At 47.4% G+C, this 25658-nt stretch overlaps 2 protein-coding genes across 2 annotated transcripts in view; one reads left to right on the plus strand and one right to left on the minus strand.

Moving 5' to 3' along the window:
- Window positions 1-208: 208 nt before the first annotated feature.
- LOC138677441 (C-type natriuretic peptide-like) lies at window positions 209-20977 on the plus strand. The gene is made up of 3 exons (XM_069767574.1): window positions 209-393; window positions 15635-15928; window positions 20592-20977. The coding sequence occupies exons 1-2, from the start codon at window positions 307-309 to the stop codon at window positions 15920-15922; spliced, it is 375 nt and encodes a 124-aa protein (XP_069623675.1). The 5' UTR covers window positions 209-306; the 3' UTR covers window positions 15923-15928; window positions 20592-20977.
- Window positions 20978-21464: 487 nt separating this feature from the next.
- The window catches only part of MPDU1 (mannose-P-dolichol utilization defect 1), a 40465-nt gene continuing 36271 nt past the window's right edge, over window positions 21465-25658 (minus strand). The window contains exons 4-7 of the mRNA XM_069767573.1: window positions 24538-24623; window positions 24312-24430; window positions 23792-23902; window positions 21465-21695 (exon numbers count right to left, since the gene is read on the minus strand). Coding sequence (XP_069623674.1) covers window positions 21564-21695; window positions 23792-23902; window positions 24312-24430; window positions 24538-24623 — 448 coding nt within the window. The 3' untranslated portion in view covers window positions 21465-21563. The remainder of the gene's footprint in view (window positions 21696-23791; window positions 23903-24311; window positions 24431-24537; window positions 24624-25658) is intronic.

Below are 25658 nucleotides of genomic sequence, written 5' to 3' on the forward strand. Positions count from 1 at the left end.
GTTGTGCTGCAGAGCACGGTGACATCTACACGTCTGTAAGTTGCTATGTGAATCAATGGGGTGATGGATGGAGGGGGTGACATTCCAAAGCCCCCTGTAATCGGGTGAGAGGGTCTCCCAGGGTAACGCTCCCCCTCGCTCTACAATAAATCAGCCCCCCCGATTCCTCTCCGTATATATGGCTGCTCCCTCCGTCTGTCCTCAGATCTGACCAGTCCTGAAAGACCAGGACAGACACCAAACCCCGTGCACCGGACCCCCGACACCACCTGACAGCACCCACCGAAGTAGAGGCCTACGCTCAGGATGAAAGGATTGTCAGCGGTCACAGTGATGACCCTAATAATTGTGGGGGTCTCAAGTAGACCAACTCCCCAACTCAAGCAATTAAAGGTAAAGGGCAGCTGAGAGTATACGAGTGAGTAAGGGGGTGTATATATATTCAATACTTTATATGGTCCAAATGTCATGTACGGTATATGGGATGTATACGGGAAGGAGGCATCTACGGGGAAGATATGTGCACGGGGTATACGGGGAGGTGTCTGCGGTGTATACGGGGAGGTGTCGGCGGTGTATACGGGGAGGAGGCATCTACGGGGAAGATATGTGCACGGTGTATACGGGGAGGTGTCTGCGGTGTATACGGGGAGGAGGCATCTACGGGGAAGATATGTGCACAGTGTATACGGGGAGGTGTCTGCGGTGTATACTGGAAGGAGGCATCTACGGGGAAGATATGTGCACGGGGTATACGGGGAGGTGTCTGCGGTGTATAAGGGGAGGTGTCTGCGGTGTATACGGGGAGGAGGCATCTACGGGGAAGATATGTGTACGGGGTATACGGGGAGGTGTCTGCGGTGTATACGGGGAGGAGGCATCTACGGGGAAGATATGTGTACGGGGTATACGGGGAGGTGTATACGGGGAGGTGTCTGGAGTATACGGGGAGGAGGTGGCTGTGGTGTATAGTGTATACTGGAAGGAGGCATCTACGGGGAAGATATGTGCACGGGGTATACGGGGAGGTGGTGTCTGCGGTGTATACGGGGAGGAGGTGTGTACGGTATGTAGTGTATACGGTGTACATAGGTGTACGGTGTATATGTGGAGGAGGTGTGTACGGTATGTAGTGTATACGGGGAGGTGTGTATAGTGTATACAGTGTACATAGGTATACGGTGTATATGTGGAGGAGGTGTGTACGGTATGTAGTGTATACGGGGAGGTGTGTATAGTGTACACGGTGTACATAGGTGTACAGTGTATATGTGGAAGAGGTGTGTATAGTGTATACGGTGTACTGTGTGTACGGTATGTAGTGTATACGGGGAGGTGTGTATAGTGTATACAGTGTACATAGGTGCACGGTGTATATGTGGAGGAGGTGTGTACGGTATGTAGTGTATATGGGGGTGTATAGTGTATACGGTGTACATAGGTGTACGGTGTATATGTGGAGGAGGCGTGTACGGTATGTAGTGTATACGGGTAGGTGTGTATAGTGTATACAGTGTACATAGGTGTACGGTGTATATGTGGAGGAGGTGTGTACGGTATGTAGTGTATACGGGTAGGTGTGTATAGTGTATACAGTGTACATAGGTGTACGGTGTATATGTGGAGGAGGTGTGTACGGTATGTAGTGTATATGGGGGGTGTATAGTGTATACGGTGTACATAGGTGTACGGTGTATATGTGGAGGAGGCGTGTACGGTATGTAGTGTATACGGGTAGGTGTGTATAGTGTATACAGTGTACATAGGTGTACGGTGTATATGTGGAGGAGGTGTGTACGGTATGTAGTGTATACGGGTAGGTGTGTATAGTGTATACAGTGTACATAGGTGTACGGTGTATATGTGGAGGAGGTGTGTACGGTATGTAGTGTATACGGGGGGTATATAGTGTATACGGTGTATATGTGGAGGAGGTGTGTACAGTATGTAGTGTATACGGGGAGGTGTGTATAGTGTATACAGTGTACATAAGTATACGGTGTATATGTGGAGGAGGTGTGTACGGTATGTAGTGTATACGGGGGGTATATAGTGTATACGGTGTATATGTGGAGGAGGTGTGTACGGTATGTAGTGTATACGGGGAGGTGTGTATAGTGTATACGGTGTACATAGGTGTACGGTGTATATGTGGAGGAGGTGTGTACGGTATGTAGTGTATACGGGGAGGTGTGTATAGTGTATACAGGTATACGGTGTATATGCGGAGGAGGTGTGTATGGTATGTAGTGTATACGGGGAGATGTGTATAGTGTATACGGTGTACATAGGTATACGGTGTATATGCGGAGGAGGTGTGTATGGTATGTAGTGTATACGGGGAGATGTGTATAGTGTATACGGTGTACATAGGTATACGGTGTATATGTGGAGGAGGTGTGTACGGTATGTAGTGTATACGGGGAGGTGTGTATACAGTGTACATAGGTATACGGTGTATATGCGGAGGAGGTGTGTACGGTATGTAGTGTATACGGGGAGGTGTGTATAGTGTATACAGTGTACATAAGTATACGGTGTATATGTGGAGGAGGTGTGTACAGTATGTAGTGTATACGGGGAGGTGTGTATAGTGTATACAGTGTACATAAGTATACGGTGTATATGTGGAGGAGGTGTGTACGGTATGTAGTGTATACGGGGGGTATATAGTGTATACGGTGTACATAGGTGTACGGTGTATATGTGGAGGAGGTGTGTACGGTATGTAGTGTATACGGGTAGGTGTGTATAGTGTATACAGTGTACATAGGTGTACGGTGTATATGTGGAGGAGGTGTGTACGGTATGTAGTGTATACGGGGGGTATATAGTGTATACGGTGTATATGTGGAGGAGGTGTGTACAGTATGTAGTGTATACGGGGAGGTGTGTATAGTGTATACAGTGTACATAAGTATACGGTGTATATGTGGAGGAGGTGTGTACGGTATGTAGTGTATACGGGGGGTATATAGTGTATACGGTGTATATGTGGAGGAGGTGTGTACAGTATGTAGTGTATACGGGGAGGTGTGTATAGTGTATACAGTGTACATAAGTATACGGTGTATATGTGGAGGAGGTGTGTACGGTATGTAGTGTATACGGGGGGTATATAGTGTATACGGTGTATATGTGGAGGAGGTGTGTACGGTATGTAGTGTATACGGGGAGGTGTGTATAGTGTATACGGTGTACATAGGTGTACGGTGTATATGTGGAGGAGGTGTGTACGGTATGTAGTGTATACGGGGAGGTGTGTATAGTGTATATAGTGTACATAGGTGTACGGTGTATATGTGGAGGAGGTGTGTACGGTATGTAGTGTATACGGGTAGGTGTGTATAGTGTATACAGTGTACATAGGTGTACGGTGTATATGTGGAGGAGGTGTGTACGGTATGTAGTGTATACGGGGGGTATATAGTGTATACGGTGTATATGTGGAGGAGGTGTGTACAGTATGTAGTGTATACGGGGAGGTGTGTATAGTGTATACAGTGTACATAAGTATACGGTGTATATGTGGAGGAGGTGTGTACGGTATGTAGTGTATACGGGGGGTATATAGTGTATACGGTGTATATGTGGAGGAGGTGTGTACAGTATGTAGTGTATACGGGGAGGTGTGTATAGTGTATACAGTGTACATAAGTATACGGTGTATATGTGGAGGAGGTGTGTACGGTATGTAGTGTATACGGGGGGTATATAGTGTATACGGTGTATATGTGGAGGAGGTGTGTACGGTATGTAGTGTATACGGGGAGGTGTGTATAGTGTATACGGTGTACATAGGTGTACGGTGTATATGTGGAGGAGGTGTGTACGGTATGTAGTGTATACGGGGAGGTGTGTATAGTGTATATAGTGTACATAGGTGTACGGTGTATATGTGGAGGAGGTGTGTACGGTATGTAGTGTATACGGGTAGGTGTGTATAGTGTATACAGGTATACGGTGTATATGCGGAGGAGGTGTGTATGGTATGTAGTGTATACGGGGAGATGTGTATAGTGTATACGGTGTACATAGGTATACGGTGTATATGTGGAGGAGGTGTGTACGGTATGTAGTGTATACGGGGGGTATATAGTGTATACGGTGTATATGTGGAGGAGGTGTGTACGGTATGTAGTGTATACGGGGAGGTGTGTATAGTGTATACAGTGTACATAAGTATACGGTGTATATGTGGAGGAGGTGTGTACGGTATGTAGTGTATACGGGGAGGTGTGTATAGTGTATACAGTGTACATAGGTATACGGTGTATATGTGGAGGAGGTGTGTACAGTATGTAGTGTATACGGGGAGGTGTGTATAGTGTATACAGTGTACATAAGTATACGGTGTATATGTGGAGGAGGTGTGTACGGTATGTAGTGTATACGGGGGGTATATAGTGTATACGGTGTATATGTGGAGGAGGTGTGTACGGTATGTAGTGTATACGGGGGGTATATAGTGTATACGGTGTACATAGGTGTACGGTGTATATGTGGAGGAGGTGTGTACGGTATGTAGTGTATACGGGGAGGTGTGTATAGTGTATACAGTGTACATAGGTATACGGTGTATATGTGGAGGAGGTGTGTACGGTATGTAGTGTATACGGGGAGATGTGTATAGTGTATACAGTGTACATAGGTATACGGTGTATATGTGGAGGAGGTGTGTACGGTATGTAGTGTATACGGGGGGTATATAGTGTATACGGTGTATATGTGGAGGAGGTGTGTACGGTATGTAGTGTATACGGGGGGTATATAGTGTATACGGTGTACATAGGTGTACGGTGTATATGTGGAAGAGGTGTGTACGGTATGTAGTGTATACGGGGATGTGTGTATAGTGTATACAGTGTACATAGGTATACGGTGTATATGTGGAGGAGGTGTGTACGGTATGTAGTGTATACGGGGGGTATATAGTGTATACGGTGTATATGTGGAGGAGGTGTGTACGGTATGTAGTGTATACGGGGGGTATATAGTGTATACGGTGTACATAGGTATACGGTGTATATGTGGAGGAGGTGTGTACGGTATGTAGTGTATACGGGGAGGTGTGTATAGTGTATACGGTGTATATGTGGAGGAGGTGTGTACGGTATGTAGTGTATACGGGGGGTATATAGTGTATACGGTGTATATGCGGAGGAGGTGTGTACGGTATGTAGTGTATACGGGGGGGGGTGTATAGTGTATACGGTGTATATGTGGAGGAGGTGTGTACGGTATGTAGTGTATACGGGGAGGTGTGTATAGTGTATACAGTGTACATAGGTATACGGTGTATATGTGGAGGAGGTGTGTACGGTATGTAGTGTATACGGGGGGTGTATAGTGTATACGGTGTATATGTGGAGGAGGTGTGTACGGTATGTAGTGTATACGGGGGGTATATAGTGTATACGGTGTATATGCGGAGGAGGTGTGTACGGTATGTAGTGTATACGGGGAGGTGTGTATAGTGTATACAGTGTACATAGGTATACGGTGTATATGTGGAGGAGGTGTGTACGGTATGTAGTGTATACGGGGGGGTGTATACGGTGTATATGTGGAGGAGGTGTGTACGGTATGTAGTGTATACGGGGGGTATATAGTGTATACGGTGTATATGCGGAGGAGGTGTGTACGGTATGTAGTGTATACGGGGAGGTGTGTATAGTGTATACAGTGTACATAGGTATACGGTGTATATGTGGAGGAGGTGTGTACGGTATGTAGTGTATACGGGGGGGTGTATAGTGTATACGGTGTATATGTGGAGGAGGTGTGTACGGTATGTAGTGTATACGGGGGGTATATAGTGTATACGGTGTATATGCGGAGGAGGTGTGTACGGTATGTAGTGTATACGGGGGGGGTGTATAGTGTATACGGTGTATATGTGGAGGAGGTGTGTACGGTATGTAGTGTATATGGGGAGGTGTGTATAGTGTATACAGTGTACATAGGTATACGGTGTATATGTGGAGGAGGTGTGTACGGTATGTAGTGTATACGGGGGGTATATAGTGTATACGGTGTATATGCGGAGGAGGTGTGTACGGTATGTAGTGTATACGGGGAGGTGTGTATAGTGTATACAGTGTACATAGGTATACGGTGTATATGTGGAGGAGGTGTGTACGGTATGTAGTGTATACGGGAGGGTGTATAGTGTATACGGTGTATATTTGGAGGAGGTGTGTACGGTATGTAGTGTATACGGGGGGTATATAGTGTATACGGTGTATATGCGGAGGAGGTGTGTACGGTATGTAGTGTATATGGGGGGGTGTATAGTGTATACGGTGTATATGTGGAGGAGGTGTGTACGGTATGTAGTGTATACGGGGAGGTGTGTATAGTGTATACCGTGTATATAGTGTATACGGTGTATATGTGGAGGAGGTGTGTACGGTATGTAGTGTATACGGGGAGGTGTGTATAGTGTATACAGTGTACATAGGTGTACGGTGTATATGTGGAGGAGGTGTGTACGGTATGTAGTGTATACGGGGGGTATATAGTGTATACGGTGTATATGCGGAGGAGGTGTGTACGGTATGTAGTGTATATGGGGGGGTGTATAGTGTATACGGTGTATATGCGGAGGAGGTGTGTACGGTATGTAGTGTATACGGGGAGGTGTGTAGTGTATACGGTGTATATGTGGAGGAGGTGTGTACGGTATGTAGTGTATACGGGGGGGTGTATAGTGTATACGGTGTATATGCGGAGGAGGTGTGTACGGTATGTAGTGTATACGGGGGGTGTATAGTGTATACGGTGTATATGTGGAGGAGGTGTGTACGGTATGTAGTGTATACGGGGGGTATATAGTGTATACGGTGTATATGCGGAGGAGGTGTGTACGGTATGTAGTGTATACGGGGGGTGTATAGTGTATACGGTGTATATGTGGAGGAGGTGTGTACGGTATGTAGTGTATACGGGGGGGTGTATAGTGTATACGGTGTATATGCGGAGGAGGTGTGTACGGTATGTAGTGTATACGGGGGGTGTATAGTGTATACGGTGTATATGTGGAGGAGGTGTGTACGGTATGTAGTGTATACGGGGGGGTGTATAGTGTATACGGTGTATATGTGGAAGAGGTGTGTACGGTATGTAGTGTATACGGGGAGGTGTGTATAGTGTATACAGTGTACATAGGTATACGGTGTATATGTGGAGGAGGTGTGTACGGTATGTAGTGTATACGGGGGGGTGTATAGTGTATACGGTGTATATTTGGAGGAGGTGTGTACGGTATGTAGTGTATACGGGGGGTATATAGTGTATACGGTGTATATGTGGAGGAGGTGTGTACGGCATGTAGTGTATACGGGGGGTGTATAGTGTATACGGTGTATATGCGGAGGAGGTGTGTACGGTATGTAGTGTATACGGGGGGGTGTATAGTGTATACGGTGTATATGTGGAGGAGGTGTGTACGGTATGTAGTGTATACGGGGAGGTGTGTATAGTGTATACCGTGTATATAGTGTATACGGTGTATATGTGGAGGAGGTGTGTACGGTATGTAGTGTATACGGGGAGGTGTGTAGTGTATACGGTGTATATGTGGAGGAGGTGTGTACGGTATGTAGTGTATACGGGGGGGTGTATAGTGTATACGGTGTATATGCGGAGGAGGTGTGTACGGTATGTAGTGTATACGGGGGGGTGTATAGTGTATACGGTGTATATGTGGAGGAGGTGTGTACGGTATGTAGTGTATACGGGGGGTATATAGTGTATACGGTGTATATGCGGAGGAGGTGTGTACGGTATGTAGTGTATACGGGGGGTATATAGTGTATACGGTGTATATGCGGAGGAGGTGTGTATGGTATGTAGTGTATACGGGGAGGAGCGGGGAATGGTGTATACGGCTGTGAGGCGCTGGTCTTGGAGCAATGCCGGTAGAGCAGACCCCCGGAGGGACACAGACACTTATCATGGAGCGCAGGTTTTGTCAATATTATTATTGTTGTTATATTAACCCCTTAATGTCGGGGCCAATTTTTGCCCTTCTGACCACTGTCCCTTTATGAGGTTATAACTCTGGAGCTTCCGTGGATCCCGGAGATTCTGAGATTGTTTTTTTGTGACATATTGTACTTTATTGTTAGTGATAACATTTCTTGGCTATAACTTGCGTTTATTTATGAAAAAAATGGAAATTTCGCAATTTTCTAACTTTTAATTTTTCTGCCCTTAAATCACAGAGGTATGTGACACAAAATAGTTAATAAATAACATTTCCCACATGTCTACTTTACATCAGCACAATTTTGGAAACATAATTTTTGTTGTACGGACGTTATAAGCGTTAAAAGTTGACCAGCAATTTCTCATTTTTCCCACAAAATTTACAAAACCATTTTTTTAGGGTCCACCTCAGATATGAAGTGAGTTTGGGGGGTCAATATCCAAGAAGTATTGTTTCTCCTTGCGGAGATTGACATACTAAGCAATGCTCCTCTGGGAAATATGCTAATTATGCAAATTGTCTCTTCAGAGAGGAAGAGAACTAGATATAACAATATAACACAAAATACCCCAAAGTGACCCCATTATAAAAACTGCACCCCGCAAGGTGCAAAACCACATTCAAGAAGTTTATTAACCCTTCAGGTGCTTCACGAGAACTAAAGCAATGTGGAAGAAAAAAATGAACATTTTACTTTTTTAAGAAAAATGTTTACTTTGGAAACTTTTTTTTTTTCATTTTTACAAGGGTATCAGGAGGAAATGGACCCCAAAAGTTGTGCAATTTCTCCTGTGTACACCGATACCCCGTATGTGGGGAGAAGCCACAGTTTGGGTGCATGGCAGGGCTCAGAAGGGAGGGAGCACCATTTCACTTTTTGAACGCAAAATTGGCTGGAAGAAATGCTGGCGCCACGTTTGGAGATCCCCTGATGTGCCTAACAGTGGAAACCCCCCAATTCTAACTCCAACACACCCCTAACCCTACGCACAACCCCAACCCTAATCACAAACCTAACCCCTAACCCTGATAGTAATCCCAACCATAACTACAACCCAAACCCTAGCCCCAACCCTAACTTTAGCCCAACCCAAACCCTAGCCCCAACCCTAACTTTAGCCCAACCCAAACCCTAGCCCCAATCCCAACTTTAGCCCAACCAAAACCCTAGCCCCAACCCTAACTTTAGCCCAACCCAAACCCTAACTTTAGCCCAACCCAAACCCTAGCCCCAATCCTAACTTTAGCCCAACCCAAACCCTAGCCCCAACTTTAGCCCAACCCAAACCCTAACTTTAGCCCAACCCAAAACCTAGCCCCAACCCTAACTTTAGCCCAACCCAAACCCTAACTTTAGCCCAACCCAAACCCTAGCCCCAATCCTAACTTTAGCCCAACCCAAACTCTAGCCCCAACCCTAACTTTAGCCCAACCCAAACTCTAGCCCCAACCCTAACTTTAGCCCAACCCAAACCCTAGCCCCAACCCTAACTTTAGCCCAACCCAAACTCTAGCCCCAACCCTAACTTTAGCCCAACCCAAACCCTAGCCCCAACCCTAACTTTAGCCCAACCCAAACTCTAGCCCCAACCCTAACTTTAGCCCAACCCAAAACCTAGCCCCAACCCTAACTTTAGCCCAACCCAAACCCTAACTTTAGCCCAACCCAAACCCTAGCCCCAACCCTAACTTTTGCCCAACCCAAACTCTAGCCCCAACCCTAACTTTAGCCCAACCCAAACCCTAGCCCCAACCCTAACTTTAGCCCAACCCAAACCCTAGCCCCAACCCTAACTTTAGCCCAACCCAAACCCTAGCCCCAACCCTAACTTTAGCCCAACCCTAATGGAAATATATACCTTTTTTATTTTATTATTTTCCCCTAAATAAAGAGGGGGGGGGGGTATTTACTATTTTGATCACTGTGATAGGGTCTATCACAGTGATTAAAATGAATCAATAGGAAAATTTTACTACTGTTGCCGGGTGCCAGCCAGCAGATCTCGGCGGGAGCACTGCGCATGCGCCAGCCATTTACTTCACAGAAGAAGATGCTGGCAGCCTGGGGGACGTCATGTGGGGATTCAGGGACACCGGAGGTACCAGGGGACCCTATTTCTCTCTACTCTGATGTGTTATCACATCAGAGGAGAAATTAAATAGGAAATCAGACTTTTTTTTTTGCAGTCTCCATTATTCGCGATTCCAAAACTGGGGGTCGGTAAAAGTCGACCTGAATCATGTACTCTGGGGGTCTCCGCTACCCCCCGGTAGCCGAGACCCCGGAGAAATTCTGGGGGGCGCTATACACTTATTTCTCAGCGGCTCTGAAGTACCCGTAACTGCAGCAGTTATAAGGCGCATCGGCCATCCTTAGGGGGTTAGTGATTTTCTTGCTCGTCAGTTCAACCTCAGTCGGGAATCAATGTTTCCATTCAGTGACAGTAAGCAGCGGAGGGCATGCACGCTGGATGTTACACATACATAAACTACAGAAGCCGAACTTTGGCAATAAGCAATAATTCCATTACTCTTGTTAGTGTCTCAGGGGCCTCAGGTCATTGTTCTCCAGCCACTAGTCCCATTGTGTGGGTGGTAGAACCAGTGGCACCATCACCTCAGGGGGTCCCACATGTAGTCGCAGGTAATGGGTTCAGCCTCAGTATACCTCCACCAATGCAGGTAGCTTTGGGGGGTAGGGTGTGAACACTTCTGCCCATTCAGGGGGCTGATCCCAGGGAAGGAGAATAATAAGCAGCCAAGTTTAGTGAGTTGATGGCGTGACGCCCAGGTGCGAGGATCTGTCTGTGGGGTCCTGGTGCCCCTGTATGGATGGCCTATGGAGACTGGCTGACGGCTGGTGCTTGACACACGTGCTACGGTCGGGAGATCCATCATCTGGATGTGAGGAACTATCTAAAGGACTGTTGTTACCAGCTGGAGCGAGGGACGTGAGCTACCGTCGTGGTATGGAGCGTGGACCATGACTACAGACTATGCGCAGATAAATAAAAAGCTGTGGGCAAACCAACGCTAGGGAGACAGTGGCCATCACCTGGTACGGGGGCAGTAAAATATTGGCTCCAGGATGGGATCTTGTGGACTTGGGTGTATACGGGGAGGTGGTATGTATGTTATATAGCATATACAGGGAGATGTGTGTACAGTATATAGTGTATAACGGGTGAATGTATGTGCGGTACATAGTGTATACGGGGAGGTGTGCACGGTGTATATGGGGAGGATGTACGTTATATAGCATATACAGAGAGGTGTATACAGTGTATAAGGGGAGAAGGTATGTGCGGTACATAGTGTATACGGGGAGGTGGTATGTATGCTATATAGCATATACAGGGAGATGTGTGTACAGTATATAGTGTATAACGGGTGAATGTATGTGCGGTACATAGTGTATACGGGGAGGTGGTATGTATGCTATATAGCATATACAGGGAGATGTGTGTACAGTATATAGTGTATAACGGGTGAATGTATGTGCGGTACATAGTGTATACGGGGAGGTGGTATGTATGCTATATGGCATATACAGGGAGATGTGTGTACAGTATATAGTGTATAAGGGAAGAAGGTATGTGCGGTACATAGTGTATACGGGGAGGTGTGCACGGTGTATATGGGGAGGATGTACGTTATATAGCATATACAGAGAGGTGTATACAGTGTATAAGGGGAGAAGGTATGTGCGGTACATAGTGTATACGGGGAGGTGGTATGTATGCTATATAGCATATACAGGGAGATGTGTGTACAGTATATAGTGTATAAGGGAAGAAGGTATGTGTGGTACATAGGGTATACGGGGAGGTGGTATGTATGTTATATGGCATATACAGGGAGATGTGTGTACAGTCTATAGTGTATAACGGGTGAATGTATGTGCGGTACATAGTGTATACGGGGAGGTGTGCATGGTGTATATGGGGAGGAGGTACGTTATATAGCATATACAGAGAGGTGTATACAGTATATACTGTATAACGGGTGAATGTATGTGCGGTACATAGTGTATACGGGGAGGTGGTATGTATGCTATATGGCATATACAGGGAGAATGTGTGTACAGTCTATAGTGTATAACGGGTGAATGTATGTGCGGTACATAGTGTATACGGGGAGGTGTGCACGGTGTATATGGGGAGGAGGTACGTTATATAGCATATACAGAGAGGTGTATACAGTGTATAAGGGGAGAAGGTATGTGCGGTACATAGTGTATACGGGGAGGTGGTATGTATGCTATATAGCATATACAGGGAGATGTGTGTACAGTATATAGTGTATAAGGGGAGAAGGTATGTGCGGTACATAGTGTATATGGGGAGGTGGAGTGTATGTTATATGGCATATACAGGGAGATGTGTGTACAGTATATACTGTATAAGGGGAGAAGGTATGTGCAGTACATAGGGTATACGTGGAGGTGGAATATGTTATATGGCATATACAGGGAGAATGTGTGTACATAACAGGTGAATGTATGTGCGGTACATAGGGTATACGGGGAGGTACGTTATATAGCATATACAGAGGTGTATATAGTGTATAAGGGGAGAAGGTATGCACGGTACACGGTGTAACGGGTAAGGGTGCACTGTCACGATATTGTATGAAATGTAATATATGTTTTAGTTTCTCTTGCTAGCCTATGCTGTGGGCTAAAACCCCCCTTCTCGGTGTTCCTGTTCTGAGATGTGTATGTGCAGCTCCCAAACCCCTTATGCCCCTCCCAAAAGAATTTTTTCAATCGCTTGTGTCGGCTCAAACCTTCCTCCAGCAGAAACTGGTCTGATCTCCTTCTTTAAAGGCAAGAAGTCCTTTGTTCCATTATAGTGAGATATTTGGCCAACGGTTTAGGCTAGGAAAATAATAAGTCCAGTTAGTGAATCTCTATCGACGGATCTATCAGCCACGGTAAGCGCGGGCTTCTAGTTCCAACAGGGACAGAGTATGGATTTCTCAGGAACTATGTATCCCATCAAGCCCAAATTTGGTTTCATTAGAAAACCAATTTTAAAATAAGCTGAATGAGGGGTGTGCTGGGATTCTGGTATGTTCTGGAGCGGAGATACAAGCATTATAAAACTTTGTGTTAAATTTGGTATGTTTGAGGAGATGAGAGGGTCCGAGGAAACCCACCCCTTTAGTGATGTCACGAGGCTGGGGTTTAAAAAGTCTCTACCCTTAACCCAGTCTTCAGTCTTAGTCTTACCAGAGGAGCCCTCACTGCCAGACCTGATGCATTGGGACATTTGGGAGCTCCACTAGCCTGGTTCTGCATCTGCCATGATCTGAACACATGAAAGTGTTGATTTCTTATTTAATCCCTGTTATTTTTTTTAATAAGCTTTGTACATATTTTCAATTGTCTCATATTGTAACATCTTTATATGCCTTTTTATAAACACTGCCTTCTTTCAGAGTAAAATATATAAATTACTAGTTTTCATTCTTCCTGCTCTAAAACGTACCCTGTCTTCTGAAGGGAATTACACTACTGTTTTGGGTTAGCTTCGGACCTGTTTAATCGAAGCTGGTAGCAGCATACCTTGTGCTGTGCCTTTGGGAGTTGTTGTATCGACTGCGGCGTTGATAATTATTGTCCCTGCCTGAGTGGGAGTAGTTAAATCGCCTCGCTGCAGCGTGCCCAATAGCCAGTACATAGCAGGCAGCCTTTCTGGCGACTAATTACCCAGGGTGCAGTACCTAATCTGACCAGAGGGTAAGGGGGGTGCCAGAGAGCTGCAAGTTCAAGTGGAACTGTAAGCGGGATATACATAAATCCCTGCAGTTCGTGGTATATAGAAAAGCAGTGGGATACCTAGAATAAGCCCCTGCTGTAAACTAAGAGGTCCATAGCCTTGTGTGTGTTTTCATCACATTGTAGAAGTGAAGGGATAACTAAGATAAGCCCCCCCTGCACATGTGATAGCCGTCTGTTGGCCTAAAGTCACCTCGATCCGTGACGTGGGGGTGACGGTCACGGTGTGAATCGTGACATGCACGATGTTTACGGGGGGGAGGTATGTTATATAGTGTAATCAGGGAGGTGTGTACAGCATATAGTGTTTAAGGGAAGGTGTGTACAGAGTATAAGGGTAGAAGGTATATGCAGCACATAGTGTATACGGGGAGGTGTGATGTATGTTATATGGCATATACAGTGAGATGTGTGCAGTCTATAGTGCATAAGGGGTGAAGGTATGTGCGGTACATAGGGTATACGGGTAGGTGTGCACGGTGTATACAGGGTACAGGGAGGAGTGTATACAGGGAGGTATGTTCTATAGCATATACAGAGAGGTGTGTACAGCATACAAGGGGAGAAGGTATGCACGGTACACGGTGTATATGGGGAGGTGTGTATACGGGGAGGAGGTACGTTATATAGTGTAATCAGGGAGGTGTGTACAGCATATAGTGTATAAGGGAAGGTGTGTACAGAGTATAAGGGTATGTGCAGCACATAGTGTATACGGGGAGGTGATGTATGTGTGATGTATGTTATATGGCATATACAGTGAGGTGTGCAGTCTATAGTGCATAAGGGGTGAAGGTATGTGCGGTACATAGGGTATACGGGTAGGTGTGCACGGTGTATACAGGGAGGAGTGTATACAGGGAGGTATGTTCTATAGCATATACAGAGGTGTGTACAGTATATAAGGGGAGTAAGTATGCACGGTACATGGTATATACGAGGTGGAATGTATGTTATATGGTATACACAGGGAGATGTGTGGTCTATAGTGTATAAGGGGTGAAGGTATGTGTGGTACATAGTGTATACAGGGAGGTGTGTATACGGGGAGGAGGTGTCAGGAAATGGGAAGTTGTGACTACTTTGATTACACATACGGAGCTCTCAGCTGCAGTTTCCTGCGCCTGAGTGTGTAATCTTAAACCCCTCATTTCCCCCTCCTTCAAGAATTTTTATGGCTTTGAGCTGGGAAAGCAGGTCTCCTTAAACTCTTCATTTCCCCCTCCCACCGAATACCAGCGAAAACTGGTACAGAAAGCATGGGATTCTATTGTTCTTTTAAAGTTATATATATTGGCACCGATCAGGGTTAGAGATATAAGGATTATATATTCCGGATGTCCATCGAGAGATCTATAGCTCACGGAAATTGCTAGGAGCTAAACCCATCGAGTGCAAGGAGCGGGTTTCTCCGTAAGCGGGTCATGTAACTTCGCCATTTTTACACTTAAAAGAATCCTCCCGATGGGGTGCACATCCTGATTATTGTGTCTTTCGTATACGAGGTTTATACAGCGAGCTATGTATAAAAATAGTTGCCATAACTAAGAAAAGGGGAGGATTCAGCCTCTATGTGAGGTCACCACAGTGGGAGTGCCTTGGTTTTAGGCTAGGAAATGAGTACACAGTGTATAAGGGAAGAAGGTATGTGCGGTACGTAGGGTATACGGGTAGGTGTGCATGGTGTATACAGGGAGGAGGTATGTTCTATAGCATATACAGAGAGGTGTATAAGAGGAGTAAGTATGCACGGTTCATGGTGTATACGGGGAGGTGTACAGGGTATACATAGAGCGGTGTCTGTGCCGAGCCTTGACATCTCCGGTTTTCTGTTGTCTCTGTCCCCTTGGTCTCTGCAGTCTCTCATTGAGCTCCTATCACAAGACCTCTCATCTTCGGAGGAGCAGATGTTTCTAGACACGATGGAAGAGTTGGGCGCTCCTCTCTCTGGGCCTCGTCCTCGGGATGCCCTGCTGACCCCAGATTCTGCCCAGATGCCCCCCAATCGTGCTTGGCTACGGCTCTTCAGCGACTTCATGAACAACCAGAAAAAATTTCGAGGTCGCACAAAGAAATCTGGCAACAGCCGCGGATGTTTTGGGATGAAGTTGGAACGGATAGGAAGCATGAGCGGGTTAGGCTGCTGACACTTGGTAAGAGCCCGGACATCTGCATACTTATCTGTGATGTCTGCTGTTGTCAGCTGGACCCCCGCAAATAGAGGATGCCCAGGGGGCAATAACCTCCGACCCTGGAATGTAGGTAGTCCATACCCAACGAGCCTGGTGTAAGATCAATAAAGGATAGTCCTGGGGTCTAGGAGGAGGAATCCATAACCACCAAGCCTAGTGTAAGAGATCCATAAAAGATAGACCTGGGGTCTAGGAGGAATCCATAACCACCGAGCCTGGTGTAAGAGATCAATAGATGATAGTCCTGGGGTCTAGGAGGAGGAATCCATAACCACTGAGCCTGGTGTAAGATCAATAAATGATGGTCCTGGGGTCTAGGAGGAGGAATCCATAACCACCGAGCCTGGTGTAAGAGATCCATAAAAGATAGTCCTGGGGTCTAGGAGGAGGAATCCATAACCACTGAGCCTGGTGTAAGATCAATAAATGATGGTCCTGGTATATAGGAGGAATCAACCACCAAGCCTAGTGTAAGATCAAAAAATCATGGTCCTGGGGTCTTAGGAAGAGGAATCCATAACCACCGAGCCTGGTGTAAGATCAACAGATGATAGTCCTGGGGTGTAGGCTCTTTATAATCCATACACCGGGTTACACCAGCCCACTCTTTATAATCCATACACCGGGTTACACCAGCCCGCTCTTTATAATCCATACACCGGGTTACACCAGCCCGCTCTTTATAATCCATACACCGGGTTACACCAGCCCGCTCTTTATAATCCATACACCAGGCCGCTCTTTATAATCCATACACCGGGTTACACCAGCCCGCTCTTTATAATCCATACACCGGATTACAGCAGCCCGCTCTTTATAATCCATACACCGGGTTACACCAGCCCGCTCTTTATAATCCATACACCAGGCTACACCAGGCCGCTCTTTATAATCCATACACCGGGTTACACCAGCCCGCTCTTTATAATCCATACACCGGGTTACAGCAGCCCGCTCTTTATAATCCGTACACCAGGTTACACCAGCCCTCTCTATATAATCTATACACCGGGCTACACCAGCCCGCTCTTTATAATCCATACACTGGGTTACACCAGTCCGCTCTTTATAATCCATACACTGGGTTACACCAGCCCGCTCTTTATAATCCATACACCGGGTTACAGCAGCCCGCTCTTTATAATCCATACACCGGGTTACAGCAGCCCGCTCTTTATAATCCGTACACCAGGTTACACCAGCCCTCTCTATATAATCTATACACCGGGCTACACCAGCCCGCTCTTTATAATCCATACACTGGGTTACACCAGTCCGCTCTTTATAATCCATACACTGGGTTACACCAGCCCGCTCTTTATAATCCATACACCAGGCCGCTCTTTATAATCCATACACCAGGCCGCTCTTTATAATCCGTACACTGGGTTACACCAGCCCGCTCTTTATAATCCATACACCGGGTTACACCAGCCCGCTCTTTATAATCCATACACCAGACCGCTCTTTATAATCCATACACCGGGTTACACCAGCCCTCTCTATATAATCTATACACCGGGCTACACCAGCCCGCTCTTTATAATCCATACACTGGGCTACACCAGTCCGCTCTTTATAATCCATACACCGGGTTACACCAGCCCTCTCTATATAATCCATACACCGGGATACACCAGCCAGCTCTTTATAATCCATACACCGGGTTACACCAGCCCGCTCTTTACAATCCATACACCGGGTTACAGCAGCCCGCTCTTTATAATCCACACACCGGGTTACACCAGCCAGCTCTTTATAATCCATACACCAGTCCGCTCTTTATAATCCATACACCAGGCTACACCAGGCCGCTCTTTATAATCCATACACCGGGTTACAGCAGCCCGCTATTTATAATCCATACACCAGGCCGCTCTTTATAATCCGTACACCGGGTTACACCAGCCCTCTCTATATAATCTATACACCGGGCTACACCAGCCCGCTCTTTATAATCCATACACCGGGTTACACCAGCCAGCTCTTTATAATCCATACACCAGCCCGCTCTTTATAATCCATACACTGGGCTACACCAGGCCGCTCTTTATAATCCATACACCGGGTTACACCAGCCAGCTCTTTATAATCCATACACCAGGCCGCTCTTTATAATCCATACACCGGGTTACACCAGGCCGCTCTTTATAATCCATACACCGGGTTACAGCAGCCCGCTATTTATAATCCATACACCAGGCCGCTCTTTATAATCCGTACACCGGGTTACACCAGCCCTCTCTATATAATCTATACACCGGGCTACACCAGCCCGCTCTTTATAATCCATACACCGGGTTACACCAGCCAGCTCTTTATAATCCATACACCAGCCCGCTCTTTATAATCCATACACCGGGTTACACCAGGCCGCTCTTTATAATCCATACACCGGGTTACACCAGGCCGCTCTTTATAATCCATACACCGGGTTACAGCAGCCCGCTCTTTATAATCCACACACCGGGTTACACCAGCCAGTTCTTTATAATCCATACACCAGTCCGCTCTTTATAATCCATACACCAGGCCGCTCTCTATAATCTTTACACCAGGTTACAGCAGCCCGCTCTTTATAATCCATACACCGGGTTACACCAGCCCGCTCTTTATAATCCATACACCGGGTTACACCAGCCCGCTCTATATAATCCATACACCGGGGTACAACAGCCCGCTCTTTATAATCCATACACCGGGATACACCAGCCCGCTCTTTATAATCCATACACCGGGTTACACCAGGCCGCTCTTTATAATCCATACACCAGGCCGCTCTTTATAATCCATACACCAGGCCGCTCTTTATAATCCATACACCGGGTTACACCAGCCCGCACATTATAATCCATACACCAGGCCGCTCTTTATAATCCATACACCAGGCCGCTCTTTATAATCCATACACCGGGTTACACCAGCCCGCACATTATAATCCATACACCAGGCCGCTCTTTATAATCCATACAGTGGGTTACACCAGCCCGCTCTTTATAATCCATACACCGGGTTACACCAGCCCGCTCTTTATAATCCATACACCGGGTTACAGCAGCCCGCTCTTTATCATCCATACAGTGGGTTACACCAGCCCGCTCTTTATAATCCATACACTGGGTTACAGCAGCCAGCTCTTTATAATCCGTACACTGGGTTACAGCAGCCCGCTCTTTATAATCCATACACCGGGTTACACCAGCCCGCTCTTTATCATCCATACAGTGGGTTACACCAGCCCGCTCTTTATAATCCATACACCGGGTTACAGCAGCCCGCTCTTTATAATCCATACACCGGGTTACACCAGGCCGCTCTTTATAATCCATACACCAGGTTACACCAGTCCGCTCTTTATAATCCATACACCAGCCAGCTCTTTATAATCCATACACCGGGTTACACCAGCCAGCTCTTTATAATCCATACACCAGGCTACACCAGCCCTCTCTATATAATCCATACACCTGGTTACACCAGCCCTCTCTATATAATCCATACACCGGGTTACACCAGCCCTCTCTATATAATCCATACACCGGGTTACACCAGCCCGCTCTTTATAATCCATACACCAGGCTACACCAGCCCGCTCTTTATAATCCATACACCAGGTTACACCAGCCCGCTCTTTATAATCCATACACCAGGCTACACCAGCCCGCTCTTTATAATCCATACACCGGGTTACACCAGCCCGCTCTTTATAATCCATACACCAGGCTACACCAGCCCGCTCTTTATAATCCATACACCGGGTTACACCAGCCCGCTCTTTATAATCCATACCCCGGGCTACACCAGCCAGGTCTTCATGACTCTTAGGGTACCGTCACACAGTCCCATTTCGATCGCTACGACGGTACGATTCGTGACATTCCAGCGATATCGCTGTGTCTGACAAGCAGCAGCGATCAGGGATCCTGCTGAGAATCGTACGTCGTAGCAGATCGTATGGAACATTCTTTCGTCGCTGGATCTCCCGCTGTCATCGCTAGATCGGTGTGTGTGACACCGATCTAGCGATGCGTTTGCTTGTAACCAGGGTAAACATCGGGTTACTAAGCGCAGGACCGCGCTTAGTAACCCGATGTTTACCCTGGTTACAAGCGTAAATGTAAGAAAAAAACAAACAGCACATACTTACATTCTGGTGTCCGTCAGGTCCCTTGCCGTCTGCTTCCCGCACTCACTGACTGCCGGCCGTAAAGTGAAAGCAGAGCACAGCGGTGACGTGTGCTGTGCTTTCACTTTCACTTTACGGCCGGCAGTGAGTGCGGGAAGCAGACGGCAAGGGACCTGACGGACACCAGAATGTAAGTATGTGCTGTTTTTTTTTACACTGGTAACCAGGGTAAACATCGGGTTACTAAGCGCGGCCCTGCGCTTAGTAACCCGATGTTTACCCTGGTTACCTGGGGACCTCGGCATCGTTGGTCGCTGGAGAGCTGTCTGTGTGACAGCTCTCCAGCGACCACACTACGATTTACCTACGATCACGGCCAGGTCGTATCGCTGGTCGTGATCGTAGGTAAATCGTATAGTGTGACGGTACCCTTACACCGGCATAGTTGACCATTTTGACTGCTTTAGACTTAACACTTATTTTCTTGGATCCTTCTAGGTGTAGGTGTCGAGCGGTAACGATTCCCAGTTGGGATGATGATGATCTTCCCCCCTCCCCCCGGACCGCAGTCTCTACAACTGAGAATGTAAATGCAACGGGACGAACCCCCAACTGAACCTGACGACCTCTGCCCAGAGGGAGACACACTGTCCTTGTAGTTGATGTATAGACGTTTCGCCGGTCCGGTGCTGCCTCCTGGGACACACGCTCACATGTTGCCCACGATCGGATGAAGTTGTAGCACGGTGTCGACGATGAACTTTACAGGGACAGAGGAGAAAACTTTGCTCCTGTAATAAAATATCTTCCCCCGAGGGTGTATGTGATGACAGACCCCCCACCACAGGGGGCTCCACCTAGAATGCTAATAAAACAGGCACCTCATATCACTGTGGGTACTCATCATTGTGTCGTACCCAGGGATAGTGTTTGGCTCTGGTCGCCTCCATCACCCAGGCCGGGCCAAACTGACAGCGAACCTCAGAGAAACACCGCATGTCTGGACATCCGAACTCACTTCACGTCCTATCCTCCAGTCACACCCAGAGCTGCAGTCACAATTCTGATCATCTCTTATCCTCCAGAGCTGCAGTCACAATTCTGCCTTTCCATCAGGTGTTGTACTCCCGTGTGTTGGTAATAAACCCAGCCCAGCAGGGAGCGCTCTGTACTGGGAGCAGCCGAACTGTGAATGCACCTCCAGGTGTGCCTGGAGAATAAAGCAGAAATAATGGAGATTCTGCGCTCGCATGGTACGGCCTGTGTGCTGCATGTCCGCTGCCCGGGGGTCCGGTCCTGGCATGTTGGGGGTCCATGGCCTGGAGCGGCTCCTCCTGCCCAGGATGATCACACTAGAAAGACACCAAGAACTAAAAATAAAGAGACTTCATTGGAATGATGGAGATTGTGCAGGAGCCGCGGGCGGCGAGAGGATGGACGCGGAGGACGGGAACGGTCACAGTAGACGCCTCACTTTCTCTTCTTTTTCTTCTTGTCGGCCACAGAGCTGACGTTCCAGTAGTACAGAAGCTGAGAGAATATCAGTCCATTACATGCAGAAGACACGACGTATGTGAGAGACATCAGGGGGTCTCCAGTCTCCTGCGGGGAAGGGAGGGGGGGAAGAGAGGAAATTGCCAGGTCAGTGAGCGCAGCCTAACCCCATCCACACCACTCATGGCCAAAAGTGTTGGCACAAAATATGGGGAATTATGATGTGTAAACGGATTTATTTCCTTTCTGTGTCTTGGAGCAACACAAAAAAAAAAAAGAGAAAAAAAAGACAATTTCACACAAACCCGCCCTCCTTAATATTTGGTCACTCTCTTTGGAAGAAATATCTGCAATCAGTCTCTTCCTATCACCATCACAATCTTCCTCCACCTCTCAGCCGGGGTCTTAGACTCTGCTTCCTCCACCTCTCAGCTGGGGTCTTCGACTCTGCTTCCTCCACCTCTCAGCCGGGGTCTTCGACTCTGCTTCCTCCACCTCTCAGCCGGGGTCTTCGACTCTGCTTCCTCCACCTCTCAGCCGGGGTCTTCGACTCTGCTTTCTCCACCTCTCAGCCGGGGTCTTCGACTCTGCTTCCTCCACCTCTCAGCCGGGGTCTTCGACTCTGCTTCCTCCACCTCTCAGCCGGGGTCTTCGACTCTGCTTCCTCCACCTCTCAGCCGGGGTCTTCGACTCTGCTTCCTCCACCTCTCAGCCGGGGTCTTCGACTCTGCTTCCTCCACCTCTCAGCCGGGGTCTTCGACTCTGCTTCCTCCACCTCTCAGCCGGGGTCTTCGACTCTGCTTCCTCCACCTCTCAGCCGGGGTCTTCGACTCTGCTTCCTCCACCTCTCAGCCGGGGTCTTCGACTCTGCTTCCTCCACCTCTCAGCCGGGGTCTTCGACTCTGCTTCCTCCACCTCTCAGCCGGGGTCTTCGACTCTGCTTTCTCCACCTCTCAGCCGGGGTCTTAGACTCTGCTTCCTCCACCTCTCAGCCGGGGTCTTCGACTCTGCTTCCTCCACCTCTCAGCCGGGGTCTTCGACTCTGCTTCCTCCACCTCTCAGCCGGGGTCTTCGACTCTTCTTACAATCTGCTCCCGGTCTTCTACTTCACATTCTCCCAACAACGATTGTAGGATCTCTCCACGATGCTCAATGGAATTTACATCTGAACTCTCCAGCACTTTGTTTACATCCACTTCTGGGGGCTTCTTGCAGTATGTTTGGGGTCTTCTTGCAGTATGTTTGGGGTCATTGTCCTGCTGGAAGACCCATGACCTAGGGACGCTGGACACTACATTGCCACCTAAAATCTTTGGTAATCTTCAGATGTCATGATGCCTTACACACAGTTAAGGCCCCCAGTGCCAGAGGCAGCAAAACATCTACATCTGTGACCTTCCACCATATCTGACTTTAGGTACTGTGTTCTTTTCTTTGTAGTCCTCATTCCCTTCTAAGTAAATAGTAGAATTATGTGCTTTACCAAAAAGCTCTATCTTGCTCTCACCTGTCCACAAAATGCTTTCCCAGAAGGATTTTGGCTTACTGTAGTCAACATATTTTATGTCTCTGTGTCAGCAGTGGGGTCCTCTGGGATCTCCTGCCATAGTGTTTCATTTCACTCACATGTGGATGGATAGTTTGCGCTGACACTGATGCACCCTGAGCCTGCAGGAAATCTAGAATTTATTCGTACCTTGATTGGGGCTGCTTATCCATCATCCGGACTATCCTCAGACAGTTCTCTTCTCCTCTTTCTGTTCTTCATGCTTAGTGTGGCACACACACAGACACACAATGCAAAGTGATGCAACTTCTCCCCTCTTTATCTGGTTTCAAGTGTGATTTTCATATTGCCCACACCTGTTACTTGCCACAGGTGAGTGTGAACGAGCATCACATGCAGCAAACAAAGATGTTTAACCACAATTTTAGAAAGGTGCCAACAATTTTGTCTGGCTTATTTTCATTTTGGGGGTTTTGTGTGAAATTATGTCCAATTTACCTTTTTTTCCTCTGTTTTTGTGTTGTTCCAATAAACACAAAGGATATATCTCTGAGTATAAGAAAACATGGGCAATTGTAATAATGTTCTGGGACAAATACTTAATTTCCTGGAATAATTTCAAGGGTGCCAACACTTTTGGCTGTGACTGTATATTATATACACACACAGTATATTATTATAGCAGTATATCCCGTACCTGCACCGAGGTGAATATCCGAGCCAGAGACCCCAGGAATAGCAGAGCAACCGTCACTGCCGACAGCTGCCCTGTGTGACCGTTCCTGTAGTTCGTCACTGCCTGTATGAGCTGCGGGATGGAGAAAAAATAAAAAGGTCAGAGTAATATACAGAGGATGCCCTGCCCCCTGCAGGGCGTTATGTACAGAGGACGCCCCTGCAGAGCGATATATAGAGGATGCCCCGCCCCCTGCAGAGTGATATGTAGAGGATGCCCCGCCCCCTGCAGAGCGATATCTATAGAGGATGCCCCGCCCTTGCAGAGCGATATACACAGAGGATGCCCCGCCCCTGCAGAGTGATACCTACAGAGGATGCCCCGCCCCTGCAGGGCGATATGTACAGGGGACGCTCCGCCCCTGCAGAGTAATTCAGACAGAAAGGCGCTGTGGCCCCGCCCCCTGTAGGATGATACAGTCAGAAGGGAGGTTAGGCGGCTCCGCCCCCTGCTGGGTGGTGTTACATGACCTTGCACTCACCCTGCTGACGATCACAGCCGGCATGTTGGTTGCCTGCAGTGCGGTGATGACAGCCATGGGGACGACAGGAGAAAGCAGGATCGCCACCAGAGCGAAGTACACACCCAGGAACAGGACACCTGGAAACACAGGAGGCGTTGATGAGAGGCAGGAAACAGAGCGAGCAGGCGAGGGGACAGTGGGCGAGGGGGCAGCGGGCGAGGGGACAGCGGGCGAGGCCTCGTACCCAGGGCGGTGCGGCCTCCGAGATGCTGGATCAGGAAGCCGATGATCAGTGTCTGTATCATCAGGAAGAGAACTTCACCCCAGGAGCTGCAAGAGACAAAGGGAGCGGTGCTGAGCTCTGCACTGATAACGTGGGGGGAAGCACACTAACAAAAGGGGTCTCACACACCTGTCAGCTTCCCCTACACTCGGTGCCGCTCCTCATCTCCATTCACTGGGCTGCAGTGACCACATACTTGTACAAATATCATCAGAAAGGACAGTGATTGGCTGCAGCGGTCACATGATGTGACAGTATACAGACACCGGCACGGAGCACAGGAGAAGCAGAACACAGGCGAGGGGTTAATAATCGCACCTAGAATACAACTATTCATTTAACCCCTTTACCCCCGAGGGTGGTTTGCACGTGAATGACCGAGCCAATTTGTACACTTCTGACCACTGTCCCTTTATGAGGTTATAACTCTGGAGCTTCTATGGATCCCGGTGGTTCTGACATTGTTTTCTCGTGACATATTGTACTTCATGATACTTATTTTGCAATTCATCAACTTTGAATTTTTATGCCCTTAACCCCTTCCCGACATGCGCCGTACTAGTATTGCTCTGCGGGAACGGAGTTCCTGCAAACCGCAGTACTAGTACGGCGGCACGATCGCGCGGCCTCACAGTGAGCGCCGCAGCGATCGCATGCGGGTGTCAGCTGTATATGACTAGCGATCGTGGGCATTTAACCCCTTCATGACCCAGCCTATTTTGACCTTAAAGACCTGGCCGTTTTTTGCAATTCTGACCAGTGTCCCTTTATGAGGTAATAACTCAGGAACGCTTCAATGGATCCTAGCGGTTCTGAGATTGTTTTTTCGTGACATATTGGGCTTCATGTTAGTGGTAAATTTAGGTCAATAAATTCTGTGTTTATTTGTGATAAAAACGGAAATTTGAGAGTTATGTGACACAAAATAGTTAATAAATAACATTTCCCACATGTCTACTTTACATCAGCACAATTTTGGAAACAAAATTGTTTTTTGCTAGGAAGTTATAAGGGATAAAATTTGACCAGCGATTTCTCATCTTTACAACGAAATTTACAAAACCATTTTTTTAGGGACCACC

The sequence above is a fragment of the Ranitomeya imitator genome, chromosome 4 (assembly GCF_032444005.1).
Source record: "Ranitomeya imitator isolate aRanImi1 chromosome 4, aRanImi1.pri, whole genome shotgun sequence".
NCBI lineage: Eukaryota > Metazoa > Chordata > Amphibia > Anura > Dendrobatidae > Ranitomeya > Ranitomeya imitator.